The sequence below is a fragment of the Ammodytes marinus genome (assembly GCF_949987685.1).
Source record: "Ammodytes marinus genome assembly, chromosome: 2".
NCBI classification, from domain to species: domain Eukaryota; kingdom Metazoa; phylum Chordata; class Actinopteri; order Uranoscopiformes; family Ammodytidae; genus Ammodytes; species Ammodytes marinus.
In genome coordinates this window covers 14,709,654-14,727,923 of record NC_137231.1, presented here as the reverse complement: position 1 = coordinate 14,727,923, position 18,270 = coordinate 14,709,654, and the positions used below count along the sequence as shown (strand labels likewise).

General features: G+C 41.2%; 1 protein-coding gene across 1 annotated transcript in view; it reads right to left on the bottom strand.

Annotated features, from left to right (window-relative positions):
- The window catches only part of kiaa0825 (KIAA0825 ortholog), a gene marked incomplete at its 3' end in the record, with an annotated part of 119,125 nt that overhangs the window by 82,390 nt on the left and 18,465 nt on the right, over positions 1 to 18,270 (bottom strand). Inside the window, 4 exon segments of the mRNA XM_080034950.1 lie at positions 714 to 991; positions 5,475 to 5,732; positions 5,911 to 5,999; positions 7,624 to 7,791. Of these exon segments, the coding sequence (XP_079891076.1) occupies positions 714 to 991; positions 5,475 to 5,732; positions 5,911 to 5,999; positions 7,624 to 7,791 (793 nt within the window).

Sequence of the window (18,270 nt, the reverse complement as noted above, 5' to 3'; positions counted from 1 at the left end):
ACAGCAACTTTGAAAATGACAGAGTAATGTTGAAGATGAAAAACAATGAGTAGTGTTGGGCACATGGTTGCAGAGGACAGGATGTGGCAGCTGCAAAGAGGGCTCAGGTTTTCAACCAAAGTCACACAACATATGTGATGGGTGCTGTCATTTTGACAGTCAAACTTGACATTGATATTCTGAACCCAGTAACATTAGAATATGATACTGCTGGAAGTATGAAGTTGGTGTCCTGTCTGATTATTTTGACATACCTGGCAGCCTGATGCCCCTCTACAGTCACCATGTGTGAGTCTCTATTGTTGTATGGTGTAATACATATTGCACATGTGCTTTGTTTTTACTGGGATTTAACAAGAGGCTGCAACATACACAGTACAATCCCCATTCGTTAACATGACCTGTCTCTAGGTTTTTGTTGATGAATGCAGCCAAGATTCATCAACATCTTATTCAATTACCAATAACAATGCAAATGCCGTTGTTATTGATGTATGCTGGAATGGATGGATAGATATAAATAAAAAACACTGAAATCTATGATGCAAATGCACAGCAGCCAATATGCTATTTCACTCCCACACCATAATATCCACCAGTGCAGTGAAGTGGGCACACACACACACACACACACAGACACTCACACACACACACACACACACACACACACACACACACACACACACACACACACACACACTCCCTCTCCTTACACTTTAGCTGCATTGGTGTTTGAGTCTTTGAGCCTGGCATGGTAGTGTTCCAGTCGTTGGTGCACGTGAATGCAAGTGGCCAGCAGAGCAGGCAGGTTCTTTAGGGGTGCAGAGGATGGTACCTCCAGGGCCCTCTGCTGCAAACGGCCCAGCATGGCAAACGCTGCCCTGCCACAAGCCTCCACGAAGCTGGACCGCACCTCTAACAGAGAAGTGTCCCTGCAGGCTGACGCCAAGGGTAGTAAGGCATCCAGCTCAGTCACGATTACTCCACAGAACTGAAAAAAAAGACAAGATGATCTCAGTAACAGAGGGACAATCTGTCAGCAAGAGGAGGAGCAGAATAAATCAAATAAAAAACATCAGAAAAAGAGACCTCATTACATATAAATAATGGAGCGCTTGCAAGGGAGACATCAGACAAGGATGAAGACCGAGCATGAGAACAGTACACATGCATTTTTCAAGACATTACAACTGAAAAAGCAAACATCAGTGCAAATGGAGAATGCAGATGTCTAAAGACGTGTCCTTACGCATAAGCCTTTGCCGCTGAGCATAAATAATTGGTATCATCAGGTCAAATAAAGCCCTTCACTTTCGTGCTAGCGCCTGTCTAATTTTGTAACAGCATGCATCATGTTAACCACATTCAAACAGAAATGTGACAGTGTACGCACTAGGTTGAGGTGGGGAGTCAGATGTGCTGAGAGCAAAGCAAAAAGAAAAGGTCAGGCAAAGGTGAGAGTGAGAGAGAGGGAGGTAGAGAAAGAGAGAGAGAGACAGAGACAGAGATGCACTTTCTCCTGCAATGTACAAAATTAAATGACACAAGAAAATTGTATTTGAACAAGTTCAGCTCTTTAGTACCAGATTTCAAAGAGCTGAACGACCTCTCCAAATTAAAAATACTCCTCGGAGAAGGAGACCGGGCACATCTTGCTGCCCAGTATGTATTTACATGCCACAACCTGAGGGACAGTGAATGATTGTGGCACACACAGACACACACATACACAATTTAATATTCATACAGATGTATATATGGTTCATATTGTATATTGTTTTATTTTGACACATATTGTGTATTGTTTGAATGTTTGTATTTATTTGATGCTTTGGCAATATTGCTTTCAAAAAAAAACTTTCATGCCCAAAAAAAATAAATAAAGCCAATTTTGAATTTGAATTTGAGAGAGAGCCGTTTCAGCAATGTTAAAGACCTACAGCTTATTCTATAAACTGCCGGAGCAAGACTTATCTCATTTATCCACGTTTGTCCCTGAGAAAGGCCTATAGGGACAGGGCTTCCTACACCTTTACCCCTCCAGGGCAAGGGAGACTAGCTGATCAAGGGGCTTTTTAAGTAGTAAAGTGTGTGTGCTTGCTGAGACACAGATAAGCGTCCTGGGTATTTGCTGGTATCTACCTTAAGCTAAAATCTTTAATCTTTTGAATTCTTATAATGCAGATATGAGCTATACTGACACATTTTTCTTCTGGTTAAACAATTTCACAAACACGGAACTAGACCACCTGTAGTTAGTTGAGGGGAAATGTGTGTGATGATCAGGCAGGTGCCACGGAGCACGTGTGTGTGTGTGTGTGTGTGTGTGTGTGTGTGTGTGTGTGTGTGTGTGTGTGTGTGTGTGTGTGTGTTAAAAAAAATTAAAACAAAAACCCCAAAAACTCCAGTTTAATCAATCAATGAATCATAGCATGTGTTATTTACTTTGAATCACTCACTCTAAATAGCTTGACTTACTGTTGGGGCTCGGGAGTTCGACATTCTGTCAGATCGGGTCTCCGGCGTGTGTTCACAATTGACAATCTCACAATCTCTTTACACATTTTTCTCCTTTAAAGCTTCCAGTGGGCTTAAAAAATGGCCGTTTGGACAATTAAGTCAATACCTGACTGTATGTAGTCACTAGGAGATTAGCTTTGAAAGAGAGAGAGCGAGAGAAAGCAGGGCCAGACACAACAATCAGCATCTACCAGGGTGATGGAGAGGAATATCATGCACATACATGAAGTAGGCCTATTAGCACCAACGCAGACGGTCATCCTCACACACACGTTCACACAAAAGCAAACCACACACACACATGCACGCACGCACGCACGCACGCACGCACGCACACACACACACGCACACACACACGTGTCTATTTTGGAGTCAGACCGAAACCTTAAATAGCGTTAGATCAAAGCCCAGAATGCCACCATGACTATTGCAGCAAGGTGAGGGAGATTGTATAAAGTTTTTTTTTTAAATGATAGAGAGGTCTGTTCGTGCAGAATTTGAATTAGTCATAGTCAGACAAGAGGCGGAGGAGTCAAAAAAACATGCAGGTGAGGGCTTCAGTGAAGTCTGGGAACAGAAAACAAGTACTTCTGTCATAATAGAAAGCTAGCATGTACTGTAGGTTAGAAAGGGCCCACCCAAAGAAGAAAAGCTTAATGCCAGGTGTTGATAGGAGGGCGTGTTTTCCAGCTGTTGAACGGAGGAGTGTATTTAGAATTCAGCACACAACTGACTCCCAATAATAAAAAAAGTACACTATCTGATGGATGAACAGTATCATCGCAGCCTGCATATGTATGGTAATACAGACAGTAAAGTGGGTTCACGTGGAAAAAAAAGTGTGAGGATTGAGGTGTGAACATATGAATATAAATGTGTGAAATATTGATCCATCATAATGCCTTTGAACCGGCCATATTTCACGCTTATGTCTTGTATAGTAATTTGCTCTCTGCTGCTCAAACACTGGGGCATGTGTCAAAAAAGGACAGGGGGGGAGGGGAGAATATATATATATATATAATATCTCATCTTGGATGTCAAGTCTGGCTGGGTGTTATTGAATGCAAATGCATGCATGTATAACCTTTGGGTGGAAAGGCTCTCATCTTTGAAGCGTTGACCTACACATAAATATGTTGTACAGGTCCTGAGCACAGACAAATTCTGACTCTCGTTAGCAATGAGTGGCACAAATGCTGTCAGTGTAAAAAAAAAAGGAGAGCAAGAGGAGAAGGAGGGAGAAGAAAAGAGATGTGAGGTGAGGCAGTAATGATAAGTGTGTGTGTGTGTGTGTGTGTGTGTGTGTGTGTGTGTGTGTGTGTGTGTGTGTGTGTGTGTGTGTGTGTGTGTGTGTGTGTGTGTGTGTGTGTGTGTGTGTGTGTTTTACTGTGCAGAGGGAGTAGTAATGGGTAGCAAAAGAGTTAGGGGAAGGCGACGGAACCTGAGAAATAGGAGAAAGTTTCAGGGAGTATTTAGGAAGGAAAGTTGCTTGTCACTTGTAAAATCGGTAAGAAAATGAACACGGCCTAGTGAGATTATAAACGGGAGTTAGTGTATGGGCAGTCCAGCCCACAACACTGGAGAACCTTTGTAGAGTTTGATACTAAGCCATGGTCTCACATCAGACACACCGGTCATCCTCCTGAGAAAAAAGACAATCTCTTGGTGTCTATTTTAGCCTCCCTGCCATTTCCCAGGCCCTCTCCTCCTATCATCCCTTCTCCCACACTATCCCCTCTTTATCCTGCTCTCTCTCCACTAGCCTCTTTGCCTTTGTGATACATCCCTCTATCATCTCTATACCCTATACTTTCTTGGTTTCCCCCAACCCGTCTCTCTTTTGTCCTTAGAGTCTTCCCATCAAGTAATACTGATGACTCTTCCCAAGGCCCTTTCTGATCCGGGGTGTCAACTGTGTCAGGCCCAAATCATTTGGGCTCTCTATTATAGAGGGTGCTTTCCGCTGGGGCTACAGAAAACATTAATCTCCCTGGGTCTGCTGGGCCCATTGTTCAGCCAGGTAGTTATTAAGGAGGGTGAGCAGGATATAGGGACAGAGGTGTGAGAGGCAAAACATGCTTGTGCACAAGGTGTGGATAGACAAGTGCGGTTCTTACACAAAGATTCATTGTAGACCCATGTATAAGACCTGTCTGTGTGTGTGTGTGTGTGTGTGTGTGTGTGTGTGTGTGTGTGTGTGTGTGTGTGTGTGTGTGTGTGTGTGTGTGTGTGTGTGTGTGTGTGTGTGAGTGTGTGTGTGTGTGTGTTAGCCTCATGGCTACAGAGGGTGTGTAAGAGTAAAACAGTTGCTGATAATGTTGCCATACCGCATTTGTTGGTAGTAAAGTAGGAGATCATTTTAATGTCAGTCCTTCTCTTCTCTTCCTTTAATATTTTTTTTTAAACCTTTATATTTACATATTGCAAGATATAAAGAAATAGAACTTAAATTGCACAAATAATAAATAATTGTATTTTTTAACCAAACAAATAATTGATTCTCTAAATATGTAGGGGTAGCGGTATTTGTACAAAGACTAGTAGAGCATTCCCTTTTTAGTACAATTGAAGTGAGGTAAACCACCTTAATCCACGCAATCTGAGTTTTCACATACACCTCCCAATATGCACTCCAAAGATGATCTCACAGCTGTGGTGAGACATTTCAGAATCACTGTCATGTATCATCATAAACACTCTCCAGGCTCCAGACTTGTTGTGCTTCTAGCTGTGCCAGTGGCTATGTACAGAATGTCTTACTCAATCATTTTTGGGCATTCTTACCTATCTGTGGGCACTGTGAAAAAGAACTGCTCGAATCCCAATGTTATTTAAATGTATGTGAGAATGACATGAAGTAACTCAGTGATAACACAGTGAGAGATGTATGGAGGGTTAGTGTATTGTCAAGCCAATTGTCAGTCTATCCTATACTCTAAGTCCAGGAGTACCTTGGCTATCATTTTGGGCGTCTTCCTCTCTGAGTAGGGGCAGAAGGAGTCTTGTCTGGGATGTGTATTGTTGGCAGTAGTGGTGGTGTGTCCAGTAATGCAGCTCAGGGGGACAGAAGTGTGTCCCGTAGAATGTAAGGCCTCTTCCTGCAGCAGACTCTTGGCACAGACTTCAACCAGCATCACTTTGACACAATGTGCCATGTGAGGGACCAGCCCCTTAAAGGCTGACCTCCAATCAAACTCCAAAACATGCGCCTGCAAAAAAACAAGAGATGAGCCAACATTCGATTATTGTCTGATTGCTAGAAGGAATACTTCACCTGTTTGTAATAATATAAATGAATGATAATTAGCCTGAATGAATGTGAATAGTTGTAATAGAATAGAAACTTCCTTCACAGGGTCACATGAAGGAACACATGCAAAGTCTCACCTCCGGTGTGAGGAGATGTGGAGCGTCTGCTGTGGGTTTGTTGCTCTCTGTTGTCCTGTCTGAATCCACTCTACCCTGTTTCAAGATGCCTAAAAAAAATGTTTTTTGATTAAAAAATCACAACGTTAACTTTGCATTCAAAATATATTAAACAGTAACTGAGTCTGTCCAAGCTTTCATTTCATGTCAGTGAAATTTCACTACGGACCAATAATGATATCAAAACTTGTTAAATTGAAAAAGAAAAAGAAAGCTACAAGGTGGCATTCTGTAGCTTTCTTCCAAATCAATGCATTATTTAGCATGACTATTTCCATATCACTCATTACTTACTGTATCATTATTATGTGTTAAGAGCCTGACTGAATACTAAGTGCGGTCACATGAAAGCAAAGTGTATATATAACTCAGAGCCCAATGTGGGTCACACTGCTCCCATCTTTTTTACCCACTAGCCAAAATAAGACACAGTGACCCGAGTATAACTGTACATGCCTCAGAGGCAACAGAAAAAAAGGCAGTATAAATACTAATGGCGATGGCTTTACGAGTCTAAATTTGGGGCTTAGATTTGATTTGAACCTAGATAGCATCAACCGTATATATGGGGTAATTCCATGAGGGGAGTTTGTGTGGATGTGGGGGGGTTGCGGGGGAGACATAAGGGGTGGAGGGGGGTGGTGTGTGTGTGTGGGGGAGGGGGGTGGGGGGGTGAAGACAAGCGTACAGGATGTTGGGTTGGGTTGCAATTAAAAAGCATGAACATCAAGGCCGCAGTTTTCCTAATCAGAAGGCGAGGAGAGAGACCCCAGGCGAGGCAATTTAGCCGAACAAGACCGCATGGAAATGGAAGAAGGAGGAAGCATCAAGCGCATCACTTTTTGACCTTTAAGCCCATCTGATGAATTTCTGGTAATTAAGCCGTTTGATTGCCTGGAATTAATGATTTGGATAACTGCCCTTTAAAGGCTGTTTACCTCTCTGTAAATTGAGCCTTTCTGCAAGTCTTGTTTTTGTAAATGTAACCTTTATGGAAATTACTCCATGCACCAAAAGCTTTCATTTAACATCTCGGCAACGGCGGTTCAAAGGGGAGGGAGGAAAATGATACTAAAGGCTTATACAACACCCACGATAATTCCCCCACTAAAATAAGATTTTCTTTCAGACGCAACTCAGCCAGAACCCATAACAATGTGTGTGTGTGAGTGTGTGTGTGTGTGTGTGTGTGTGTGTGTGTGTGTGTGTGTGTGTGTTTTTTTTGGGGGGTGTAAACTGGGCTTTTTATGCCTGAAGGAGTGGCACACATGCAGGGCTGCAGCCTGAGATTTTGAAATCCTGGGGTCATGAGAAGAAGTCCCCCCCCCCCCACTAACCCCACCAAATCCACAGAGAAAGCCTGTTTTTTCTTTGATTAGTCATATTATATTTATTCATTATCAGTTTGAACCTTTTTCAGTCAATTCTAACTCCATACTTTATGGTCTACAAAGGTCCATATCATGCCATGTCATGCAAAACTCTTAAAAGTAAAAGACTTTAAAGTAGCTACTATGTGTAATATTTCAAATGTAAATTGTACCAATAGGTAACTGTGAATTGTAACTGTGAAAATAAGCAAAACACAACCACAGTCATCTTGGATAGAGCTACAGATCCGATTCCACATGCCTAAAATGTGTACAGAAGTGTGTATTTTGGGTGGATTTTTACCTTTTATACAGGGAGTCTCTCCTTTATAATCAATGAAGGTCATATTATTGACCAGCTCCTTCACACTCCTCTCAAAGCCCAGCAGGGTGCAGGCCAGCTGGGTTAACGCCCTCAGCTGATGGGCAGTCAAACTGAAGCTCCTGCTTTTCATTGGAAGTTCCTTTGGCGCTGTGAAAAGGCACAGAGAAGAAAGAAAATAAGAAAATAGACAGTGTGTGTGCTTTTAAATGTATGACTGACAGAGAGATAGAGGAGGTGAGAGCTACACTTCAGTTGATGAAAATAGTTATTTTTTTCAACCCAACCTACATGCACTCATCAGAAAACACCCCCAACGCCCCTTTTCAAGTATTGCCTCGCGCGGCACCTCTTATAAATATCGAGCAATTCATGTTTTCCCAATGCACAACATAAACAGAGACAGTGAAAAAAAAAAATGCAAAACTTTGCTCCCCGAGAAGTCTCTCTCTCTCTCTCTCTCTCTCTCTCTCTCTCTCTCTCTCTCTCTCTCTCTCTCTCTCTCTCTCTCTCTCTCTCTCTCTCTCTCTCTCTCTCTCTCTCTCTCTCTCTCTCTCTCTCTCTCTCTCTCTCTCTCTCTCTCTCTCTCTCTCTCTCTCTCTCTCTCTCTCTCTCTCTCTCTCTCTCTCTCTCTCTCTCTCTCTCTCTCTCTCTCTCTCCAAAACTTTTCTCCTCCTAACCCGCCGATGACCCCCTCGGCAAATATGGATTTCCCATTTTGGAGGCTGCCAAAGCCATCACCCGGGGGATGTTCCGCATTAAGCCGGAGAATGGGCGGCTGGGAGATGCGTTGCCATACTCCCAGACACATGCACAAATACTTTTGTGTGTCCGCCTAAATGAGCTACTCCACTGCAAAGGCATTTGGGAATGGATGATCTCAGTATTAGCCTTGACTCTGAAAGCGCTGAGATGATTGAGCATTGAGAAGCAAAGGAAGTCGAGGGGGGGCCCCTTTTACAATAATTGTAACCGTATTGCCACCAGATCCTAATGGAATTTTGCTATATATTGTTATACAAAACTCTGACAATGTGACAACACACTGTCCCCCAAGGATGCCTGGTTTAATCATGCATGAGGTTTGACTCTCTGTGTATGTAAGCATGTGTGTGTAAGTTTACATGAGTGTTTATGAGCAAGAGTCAATTGAGTGGCAGTGTCTGTCGGGTGTGCACACATGTGTTTGATTGATTGATTGATTAAACTTTATTTCAGACATATCAAAAAAAAAAGAAAAACTAAAAGCATGAAAACACAACACAAAGAATATGTTCAAATGATTTCACAAATAAAAATAAACAAAATAAACAAAAAATAAACATAACATTGAATTGATATGCCTGAAAAGGAGTAGGAAGAAGTATAAACTTATTTAATCCTACCCCTTTTCCACAGCTCAATAACTTTATAATAATTTTTTATATATATATATATTTTTTTATATTTATACAATCCATATATCCATATATACTCGACGCCATTGCAAATGAGGGACACCCCTGAATTGGTCTCCCGAGGATAAACAAAAGTCAAACGAAAAATGAAATGAAATATCCACTACATACATCCATACAAAAATACATCCACCATATGCATCAACACAATTCATACGTCCATATCTCCATATTTGTACAACTCACATATCCATATCCACACATACATATACTTTCCGTCTTAAATCTCTCCCTCATCCCTGTACCTGTTAAAAATCATTGCTTTGAATTTTTTTTTGAACTGAATCATGTTTGGACATTGCTTTAACTCCGTGCTCATACCATTCCACAGTTTCACACCACCAATTGAAATGCAATGACATTTTAAAGTCATGCGTGCAGCCAGTGTCTTAAAGTTTAACTGTTCCCTCAAATTATAACCACCCTCTCTGTCAAAAAAAAGTTTTTGAATGTTACCTGGTAGCAGTTTGTTTCTAGCTTTGAACATGATTTGTGCAACTTGATATTCAACCAGGTCATTGAACTTTATGATACGGGAATGTAAAAAGAGGAGGTTGGTGTGATCATAATATCCAGCTTTATTGATTATTCTTATGGCTCGTTTTTGAAGTGTGACTAGTGGTAGCAGTGAGCTTTTGTAAGTGGTCCCCCAGACCTCCACACAGTAAATTAAATAAGGTAAGATCATTGAGCAGTAAAGAATATGCAATGATTTGTGATCCAATATATGCTTTGCTTTACCCAGGACTGAGATGCTTCGTGACAGTTTAGATTTAACATGATTTATGTGAGGTTTCCAGCATAGCTTGTGGTCTATTGTCACACCCAAGAATTTATTTACATACACTCTTTCAATATTAACACCATCTATCTTGACATTTATATCACTATTTAAATTACAATTTCCAAACAACATGATTTTTGTTTTGCTTAAATTCAATGATAATTTATTATTGTCAAACCACCTTTTTAATTTGCTCATTTCAGAAGTAATTGACTCCAGAAGCTGCTGCAAGTCCTCTCCCGTACAAAAAATATTTGTGTCATCTGCAAATAACACAAATTGTAAAATATTTGATGTTTTACATATGTCATTTATGTAGAGAATAAAAAGAATTGGCCCTAACACTGACCCCTGGGGGACCCCACAAGCAATGTCCAAACAAGCTGACACGTATTCACCCATCTTCACAAACTGTTGCCTGTTCTGTAGATAGCTCCTCAGCCAGTTTAATACAACCCCCCTGATACCATACCGTTCTAATTTATTAATTAATATATCATGATTTATGGTATCAAATGCTTTTTTGAGATCAATAAAAACACCAGCTGCATATTTCTTTTGGTCCAGGGAATTTGTAATCTTTTCAATTAGCTCAATGACTGCTAATGAAGTGGATCGGTTGGGTCTGAATCCGTATTGGCTGTCAGTTAGTAAATTGTGTTTATTGATGAATTTATTAAGTCTAGCAGCAAATACTTTTTCTAAGATTTTTGAGAATTGAGGAAGCAGTGAAATAGGCCTGTAGTTTGTGAAGTGGTGTTTGTCTCCAGTTTTGTACAGCGGTATGACTTTTGCAATTTTCATTTTTCTTGGGAATTCACCAGTTTTAAATGATAAATTACAGATGTGCGTTAATGGCTTCGAAATTCCGTGAATTACCTCTTTGACTATTCTCATATCAATGTCACTATAGTCAGTAGAAGTTTTATTTTTGCATTTATTGACAATCTCTATAATTTCACTCTCTTCCACTGCTGTTAGAAACATTGATTTTGGATTAATGTCTATGAAATCATTAATCCTGTCATCAGATCTCACAGGAACAGGTATTTTTTCAGCCAGTATTGGTCCAACATTTACAAAATATTGGTTGAAGCCATTTACTGCATCATCCATATTATCAATAGTCATATCATTTTCAATAAACTCATGCGGATAATTAACTTGTCTAGAACCATTTCCAATAACATTATTCAGTATCTTCCATAGACCTTTAATATTGTTTTTATTATTATCTATTAATTTTCTATAATATTCTTTCTTACTAATTCTCATAATGTTAGTTAGTTTATTTTTATATTTCTTATATTTATGTTCAGCATCTTTGGTTCTAAGCTTTATAAACTCTTTATATAGTGTATTTTTCTTTTTGCAGGCATTTTGTAATCCCTTAGTTATCCATGGACTATCTGAATATTTTAATTTAATTTTAATTTCTTTTATTGGACAATATTTATCATACAACAATTTAAATATCCCCAAGAATATTTCATAACCTTTATCAATATTTTCTTCTTTATATAATGGTTCCCAATTTTGATTTAATAATTCATTTTTTAAAGTGTTTATTGCCTCTTCTGTCCGTACTCTTCTGTACTTGAATGTACTCTCCCGTTTTTCCCTTTTTTCCCTCTTGTAGTTGTTGTTGTACACAAGAAATACTGGCAGATGGTCACTTATGTCATTGATCAACACCCCACTCTTGGTTTTACTCTCTAAAATATTTGTAAAGATATGGTCGATCAATGTCGAACATGTTGATGTTATCCGAGTTGGCTTGGTGATCAATGGGTACAACCCTCTACTGTATAGCAGCTCCAAATAGTCACTAGCTGGTACTTGTCTCTGCAGACTCAACAAATCAATGTTTATGTCCCCACACAAAATATACATTTTCTTTTCGTTAAGCTGACACAACACTTTTTCTAGATGTTCATTAAATGTTTCTATTTTTGACCCAGGTGTTCTGTAAATACATGTAACAACAGCATTCCTCTTATTTTCCATATCAATCTCCACTGTAACACATTCAAATAAATCAGTAATGGCTGTTGTCATACATTCTACAATTCTGCATTTCAAATCAGTGGTCACAAATAAGGCAACACCGCCTCCCCTCTTATCTCTTCTACTGCAATGATGCAGTTCATAACCTTCCATACAGAAATCTACACCTCGATCTTCATCAAGCCATGTTTCTGACAGCGCTATTACTGAAAATTTATGTTTAAAAGACCTTATGTATTCCTGGATCTTGGCAAAATTTGCATACAAGCTCCTGCAATTAAAATGTATGACTGAAAAATTGTTATCCAGGTTAACTGTGTCATTAAACTTTTCTTCTGTATAGTAATCACACATGGAATCAATTGTTTATGTGCATGTAATGCAGGTCATTATGAATAACTTGATTTGTAGAAGACACATTCACACACATATATTTGCACATGTCAGTCTTGCAGGATAATTGCCACACTGTGGTGGCGACCATGGAATATATCCTGACCTCAAGTTTGTTTGTGTTTGCAAGTTCTAGTGTATGCATGTATGTATGTGAAAGTGCATGTGCATGTGCATATGCGTGGATGAAATCACGTGTGAATAGCTGGGTAATTATTTGGTGTGTGTGTGTGTGTGTGTGTGTGTGTGTGTGTGTGTGTGTGTGTGTGTGTGTGTGTGTGTGTGTGTGTGTGTGTGTGTGTGTGTGTGTGTTGAGTGCACGTGAATGCATGAGTATGTACGTGTAATTAAGCTGCATGGGTCTGCAGCCTGGCAGCTCCTCTGTAATGGGGTCCAGTGGGAGTCTGTGCTAGAGAGACTGCATGTGTTGTGTGACCTGCCTGACACCCACGTGCCAGCCTCGTTCTCCAGCTTGCACATTCACGCACGCACCAACAATCATGTCTGTTTCAGAAGTCACCAGCAAATAAACAGAGGCTTTCTGTGCCTCCACCCAGAGGCACACAAAACTAAAGCTGTCAACATCTCAAGAGTAAACAATCGAAACTGAATGAGACAGGCACACATTAGAGAGATTAGAGAGCCACTGGATTTTCTCAAAAGCTTTCATTACACCCCCCCCCCCCTCATCCCACCAACTGCTGGGCACTTATATGAGCATAGCACTCATTAACCACCACTTCATCTGGAGCATCAGCTTTTCCATAACATCATCTTTGCTCTCTCTTGTTCCCTAACCATTCATTCCCTTCAACATGTGACCTTAGAATTGTTTCACTTGCTCACTAAGTCACGCTCCCATAGTCAAACATGACCTTGATGTTTTGCAACGCTCTGCCTCAGCCTCTCATCGAGCTCCGCTGTCCAGGCTATATAGGTATTTATAGTCGTCTCCCTAGCCAAATAGCCCTACAGCGATAGCAGTCTAGTACACAACCATCTAAACCTCATTATACCTTTGTCACAACAGTGAGGCCAAATTGAGGCTCTCATAGCCAGTTGATGGAGAGGCTGTGCTTAAAAGCACCCAGGTGTGTCATATAGCAAAGTGCATAGCATGTCTGGTAGAGCAGAGTGCGGAAGGGCACGAGCAGGCAGAGGAGTTCAACCAGAGGTCAATGTACTGAGAATCAATAAAGGAGGACTGGTGCTGAAAGCTGGTGCTAAAAGCCAGGGCAAAAAGGATATGTTTATATAAGAGCTCCTCCGTAAGACATTATAGTGTGGAGGATGTTCTTAGAAACAAAAAGAAAATCAATGGCTAGTCATATTACTGTGATATGACTGTGAAGCAGCAGGCATCGTATGAGAACCCCTTAAAGCAAACAAGCAATATGTCATTCAACAAAATATGTGAAACAGGAAACACTGTGGGGGTGGTGGGGGTGGCTGTATGTTTTACATGGAGCATTGTAGAAAAAGAAATATTCTGAGAATACCAAAGTCTGCGAGTGTACGGTGGCCAGTTTCAGTTTGTAGCTTATAACAGTGACAACAATGTAACACAAAAGGAAAAAACAAACAGAGCAGGTATTTTTGGCGAGCCATCAGTCTTCTCCATGTCTGTCTCTCCTGTGGGTTCCACCATCAGTTCCACAGCACACTTTCAGACACAGACACACACAAACACACACACTGCTCTTGACTGGCAGGGAACAGAGAGAGAGAGAGGGGATAGAGGAGGAGATGGGGAGGAAGGGAAAGGGGTGGTGGGTAAGGGATGAAAACATGGGGAAGAGAGGGAGGGGCGGGATAAGGGAATTCCCTTAGCAGTTGTTATTGATTCCGGTGTTCACGGGCGAATAGTTTAGTGCCGTTTACAAAACAGAACAGATGCAGCCAGTGAGCAAAAAGGTAAACAATTGCTGTGTGGCGGGCTGCCAAATCCCCAGTCTGATGTATTAAACTCACGGTGAAGAGCATTTCCCCTTTGGCTGCACTTATTGCCACTTCATTTCCTCTTTGCTCACATAGAGGACACATCTTTCCTTCTTGCCATCCCTCTCTTGTTCCCTTGTTTAGCTGAGGAGAAAAAAGAGGAGTGCCAAGCAAGGTTTTTGCCGTCTGGATATCTTCTGTCCTTCTCCGACCCAGGAGGCCCAGTTCTTTCAAACAGAGCCATTAGTAGGGGGAATTGCATGTGTCTGACATGGCCGAAAACCAATTATTAGACACTTTCTACCAAATGATGCCCACGTCTTTGGGGAATGGGCAATCATGCAATAATTTAGCCACTGATTTAATTTCTCTCCGGCACAGCATCCTCCCTCTCTCATCCTCTGTTCCTCATTTTCCTCTCTTTCTCCATGTAGTGTAAATCACACCATCAGAGGGTTGGGTCTGCATCTCTCTTAGCACACTGGCCTCCAGTCTCTTATCATGTGATCACAATACGTGAAAAGGGCTATCTGTGTGTGTGCAGATATCTGTGTGGTAAAAACCCCTGAACAAGTGATGTAAGCATTTGTCGTCAAAATATATTCAGAGAGATAAGGAAGGAGGAACTTCAGAAGGCAAGGCATTTTTAGCAATTCTTTATCAATGGGTTTTGAACAAGCTTTACATATTGCGTTTTCTAAATTAGACTGATTAGAAAAAGTTAAAAAAAGAAAAAAGTACGTTCCTATCTATATGTTTTTGTTAATATCCTGGAAGCTGCCATATTTAAATTGCCTATGAAAACATATGCGTGAAAAAGAGACTGATGATGATAAAAGAATGGTGGTGCACTCCTCAAGACCTCTTTACACACTTTGGTGTATGAAAACATCTATTTATTTATTTATTTAAGTATTCATATATACAAATACAAATGGGACAAGTATTGAACCTTGAGGTACTCAATATATTTAACAATATATATTCTAACAACTTAAAACAAGTCAAACACTCTACAGTGAAAACGTAACAATTGACAGACACACACACACACACACACACACACACACACACACACACACACACACACACACACACACACACACACACACACACACACACACACACACACACAGCATCCTTTGACACAACTAAAATTAAAACTGTAAAATAAGTAGAGAGGCAGAGAGAACAAAGCAGAGAGTGAAAACCCAACATGACTCGACACAACTTTCTTCTGCAGTTGCCAATATGTGCTTTTCCTATTATGCTGTCGGGGATCCTCGTTGAAGTAAATGTTAACTTACATACCCAGGGACATGAATATCAGAATGGCCTAGAGGTTCCATCCCAATTTTGTGTGTTTGGACTTGTGCATCACTTTGTGCATTCTTTATCATAGTGCTTTGCTCTTGGGATGTAGCACTTTGACTTTTTGAGCACCTCTGCGTGCTTCTCTTTGTGCTATAGTGTTGCGTGGGGTGTCAAGCAGGGTCATGTTGGTGCCTTAGGGGTACGTCTGTGCCTGTACGTGTGTATGTGTGGAGCCACTGTGGACCGCCCGCTACGCCCTGTGACAGCTGGGGTCTTCTTTCGTCAGTTGCGGCCCACTGCTCTCTCAGACAGCGTTATTATGGGGAGGCCTCCTGCAGTGATTCACTCTGACACATTGCACGCACACATGCATGCACACAAAGCACACAGGCCCTTGGTCTCTGTTGGCCCTTTCCCTGGGTGCTGTCCAACCAGGCCACAGCAAGGGGCCACCTGCCCTTCACAGGAAGGGGAAAGTAGCAACATTTGATATCTCAATTAAGTTGCCTTTGCAAAAGAGGGAGGTGCAGCGGTGTGTTAGTCATGTTTTTTGGTGGTGACAGAGAAGCACTTTCCTCCACGTTATGTTTGTTTTTTCTGAACTCCTCTGTGTCTGTATTTGTTTCTCTCGCTCTCTTCGTGGTGACAGTGAGATAGGGGTTAAATATGTTCTGTCTTCACCCACCACGTACTTGAACCAAGCAGCCTGGATGAAGAACAGGGAAGAATGTATTGTCTTGATGGGAGCATTTCATTAAAACCCACTTGTTTAGTGCCCTTGTTTTGCATTATTGTTTTCAAGCCCTCGGCGAATCACACTGACTCTTCATCACGAAAGTGCAGGCTGCTCACAATAAAGCCAGCCAATTGTTTGTATGTGCTTTCTCAATAGAAGGTGCCAGGAAAATGTTCATATCCTTGAGCCTTTTCAAGAGTGATACACAAAAGCTATTGTGTGACTACTTGGAGGAAATGGGGGTGAAAAAATAAATGGCACGCATAATACACATTCTCAAGGGCCATAAAACATATTCTTCTCTGTGATTTCATTGGAGCCATGATTTAGAGAAAAATGAACATTGACACACACTCACACATAAACTGAACCAGAGTTAAGATTAGTAAACAGCCCGTTGCTCTTTGTGGGTAACTTTCCTGAACAAGGTCTGCACATTATCTACAAGGACAGGAAGAGAACAGCATGAAAAAGCATCCTCAATAAAATGAAAGTATCATGCAAACACACATGCCTGTGTGTACACAGACACACACACACAAAGCCCCCCCCCCCCCACACCTAGCCCATAATTACACAGCAGCATGCGGGTGCACATCCCCGGCTGACAGTGTGTATAAACCCAGGAAGCGATATGATCTAGTGAGGAGCTGCTCTTAATAAATATTAACGAATGCCATTCCCAAGTAGCCTCAATCCCCACAAGCACCTCCAACGCCAGCCGGAGCCTCATTCTAGCTATCTTGCGTCACTACAGAACCTCTGTCCCCGCTGAATAGGCTGCTGTGCTCTCTCTAAGAAAGAGTTCAAAGAGCCAGAAAGGGAGGAAGGGAGGTGGGGGGGGTGTGGCGCTGGTGAATGTGAATGTGCTTACTATACATGTTCTAACTTAATTCTTTTTTTTTATCTATAGGGACCTGCCAACGTCGGCATATGGGGAAATTAGTGACAGCGGAATTCAAATCAGTGCTATCACAATGGTGTGGCACGGTGTTTGAAGAGTACTTCAGTCGATTGTTGGGGAATAACTTGTATGTGTGTATGCAGAAAAGAAGTTGGATGGAAAGATGTTGATGTCGTACAAAAAAACACGGATTGCACATGTATACGTATGAATTGTAATGATGCGACATGGACATTTATGGTGCAGTTTTTTTAAAGGAAGGTTTTAAATGGCCGTTGTTCACACCATTTTTTTTTTAACTTAACCCACAATTAGTGCACGGACACACACGCACAAACCCACTTGTATAGGCTCAGTTGGCTGTTAACATGACACATGCTCAAAGCGTATTGAAAACACATAAGCATGCATACAAACAGAACATAGCCACCCACACACACACACACACACACACACACACACACACACACACACACACACACACACACACACACACACACACACACACACACACACACACACACACACACACACACACACACACACACACACACACACACACACACACACACACACACACACACACACACACACACACACACACACACACACACACACACGTCCACGTCCGGGCAAAATTAAAAAGGGTAAAAACAGTTCAACTGCGCCAAAGTTAAGGGTTTGAGCACTGGTGTAGGGCACATTTCTTAGCAAGAAATCATTCCAACTTTCAAAAGGTTATGCAAAGTCTGGTCACTAATAATTTTATTAACAGGAACAATAAATGGCTACATTGTTACTGTATAGAGAAAAAGTGTGTAATTATCTTTATGAAGCCATTTTATTTAATGCAGCCTTTACAATGGAAAATGAAAATTTTGATGATTGTTCAGAAGTATTAAAACTGTAACAGATGGCCATTAACCTCTATCTAAGAAATTTAAGATACAGTATTTGTGTTATTTTGGCAAAATCCAACACGCGCGCGCACACACGCGCGCACTTACCCCCCAACTACCCTGCAGACTCAGTGAGGTGTGTTAGTAAGGTTTAAAGCCTGTATTGTTCCTGACCACCCAACCTGTCCAGCACACTC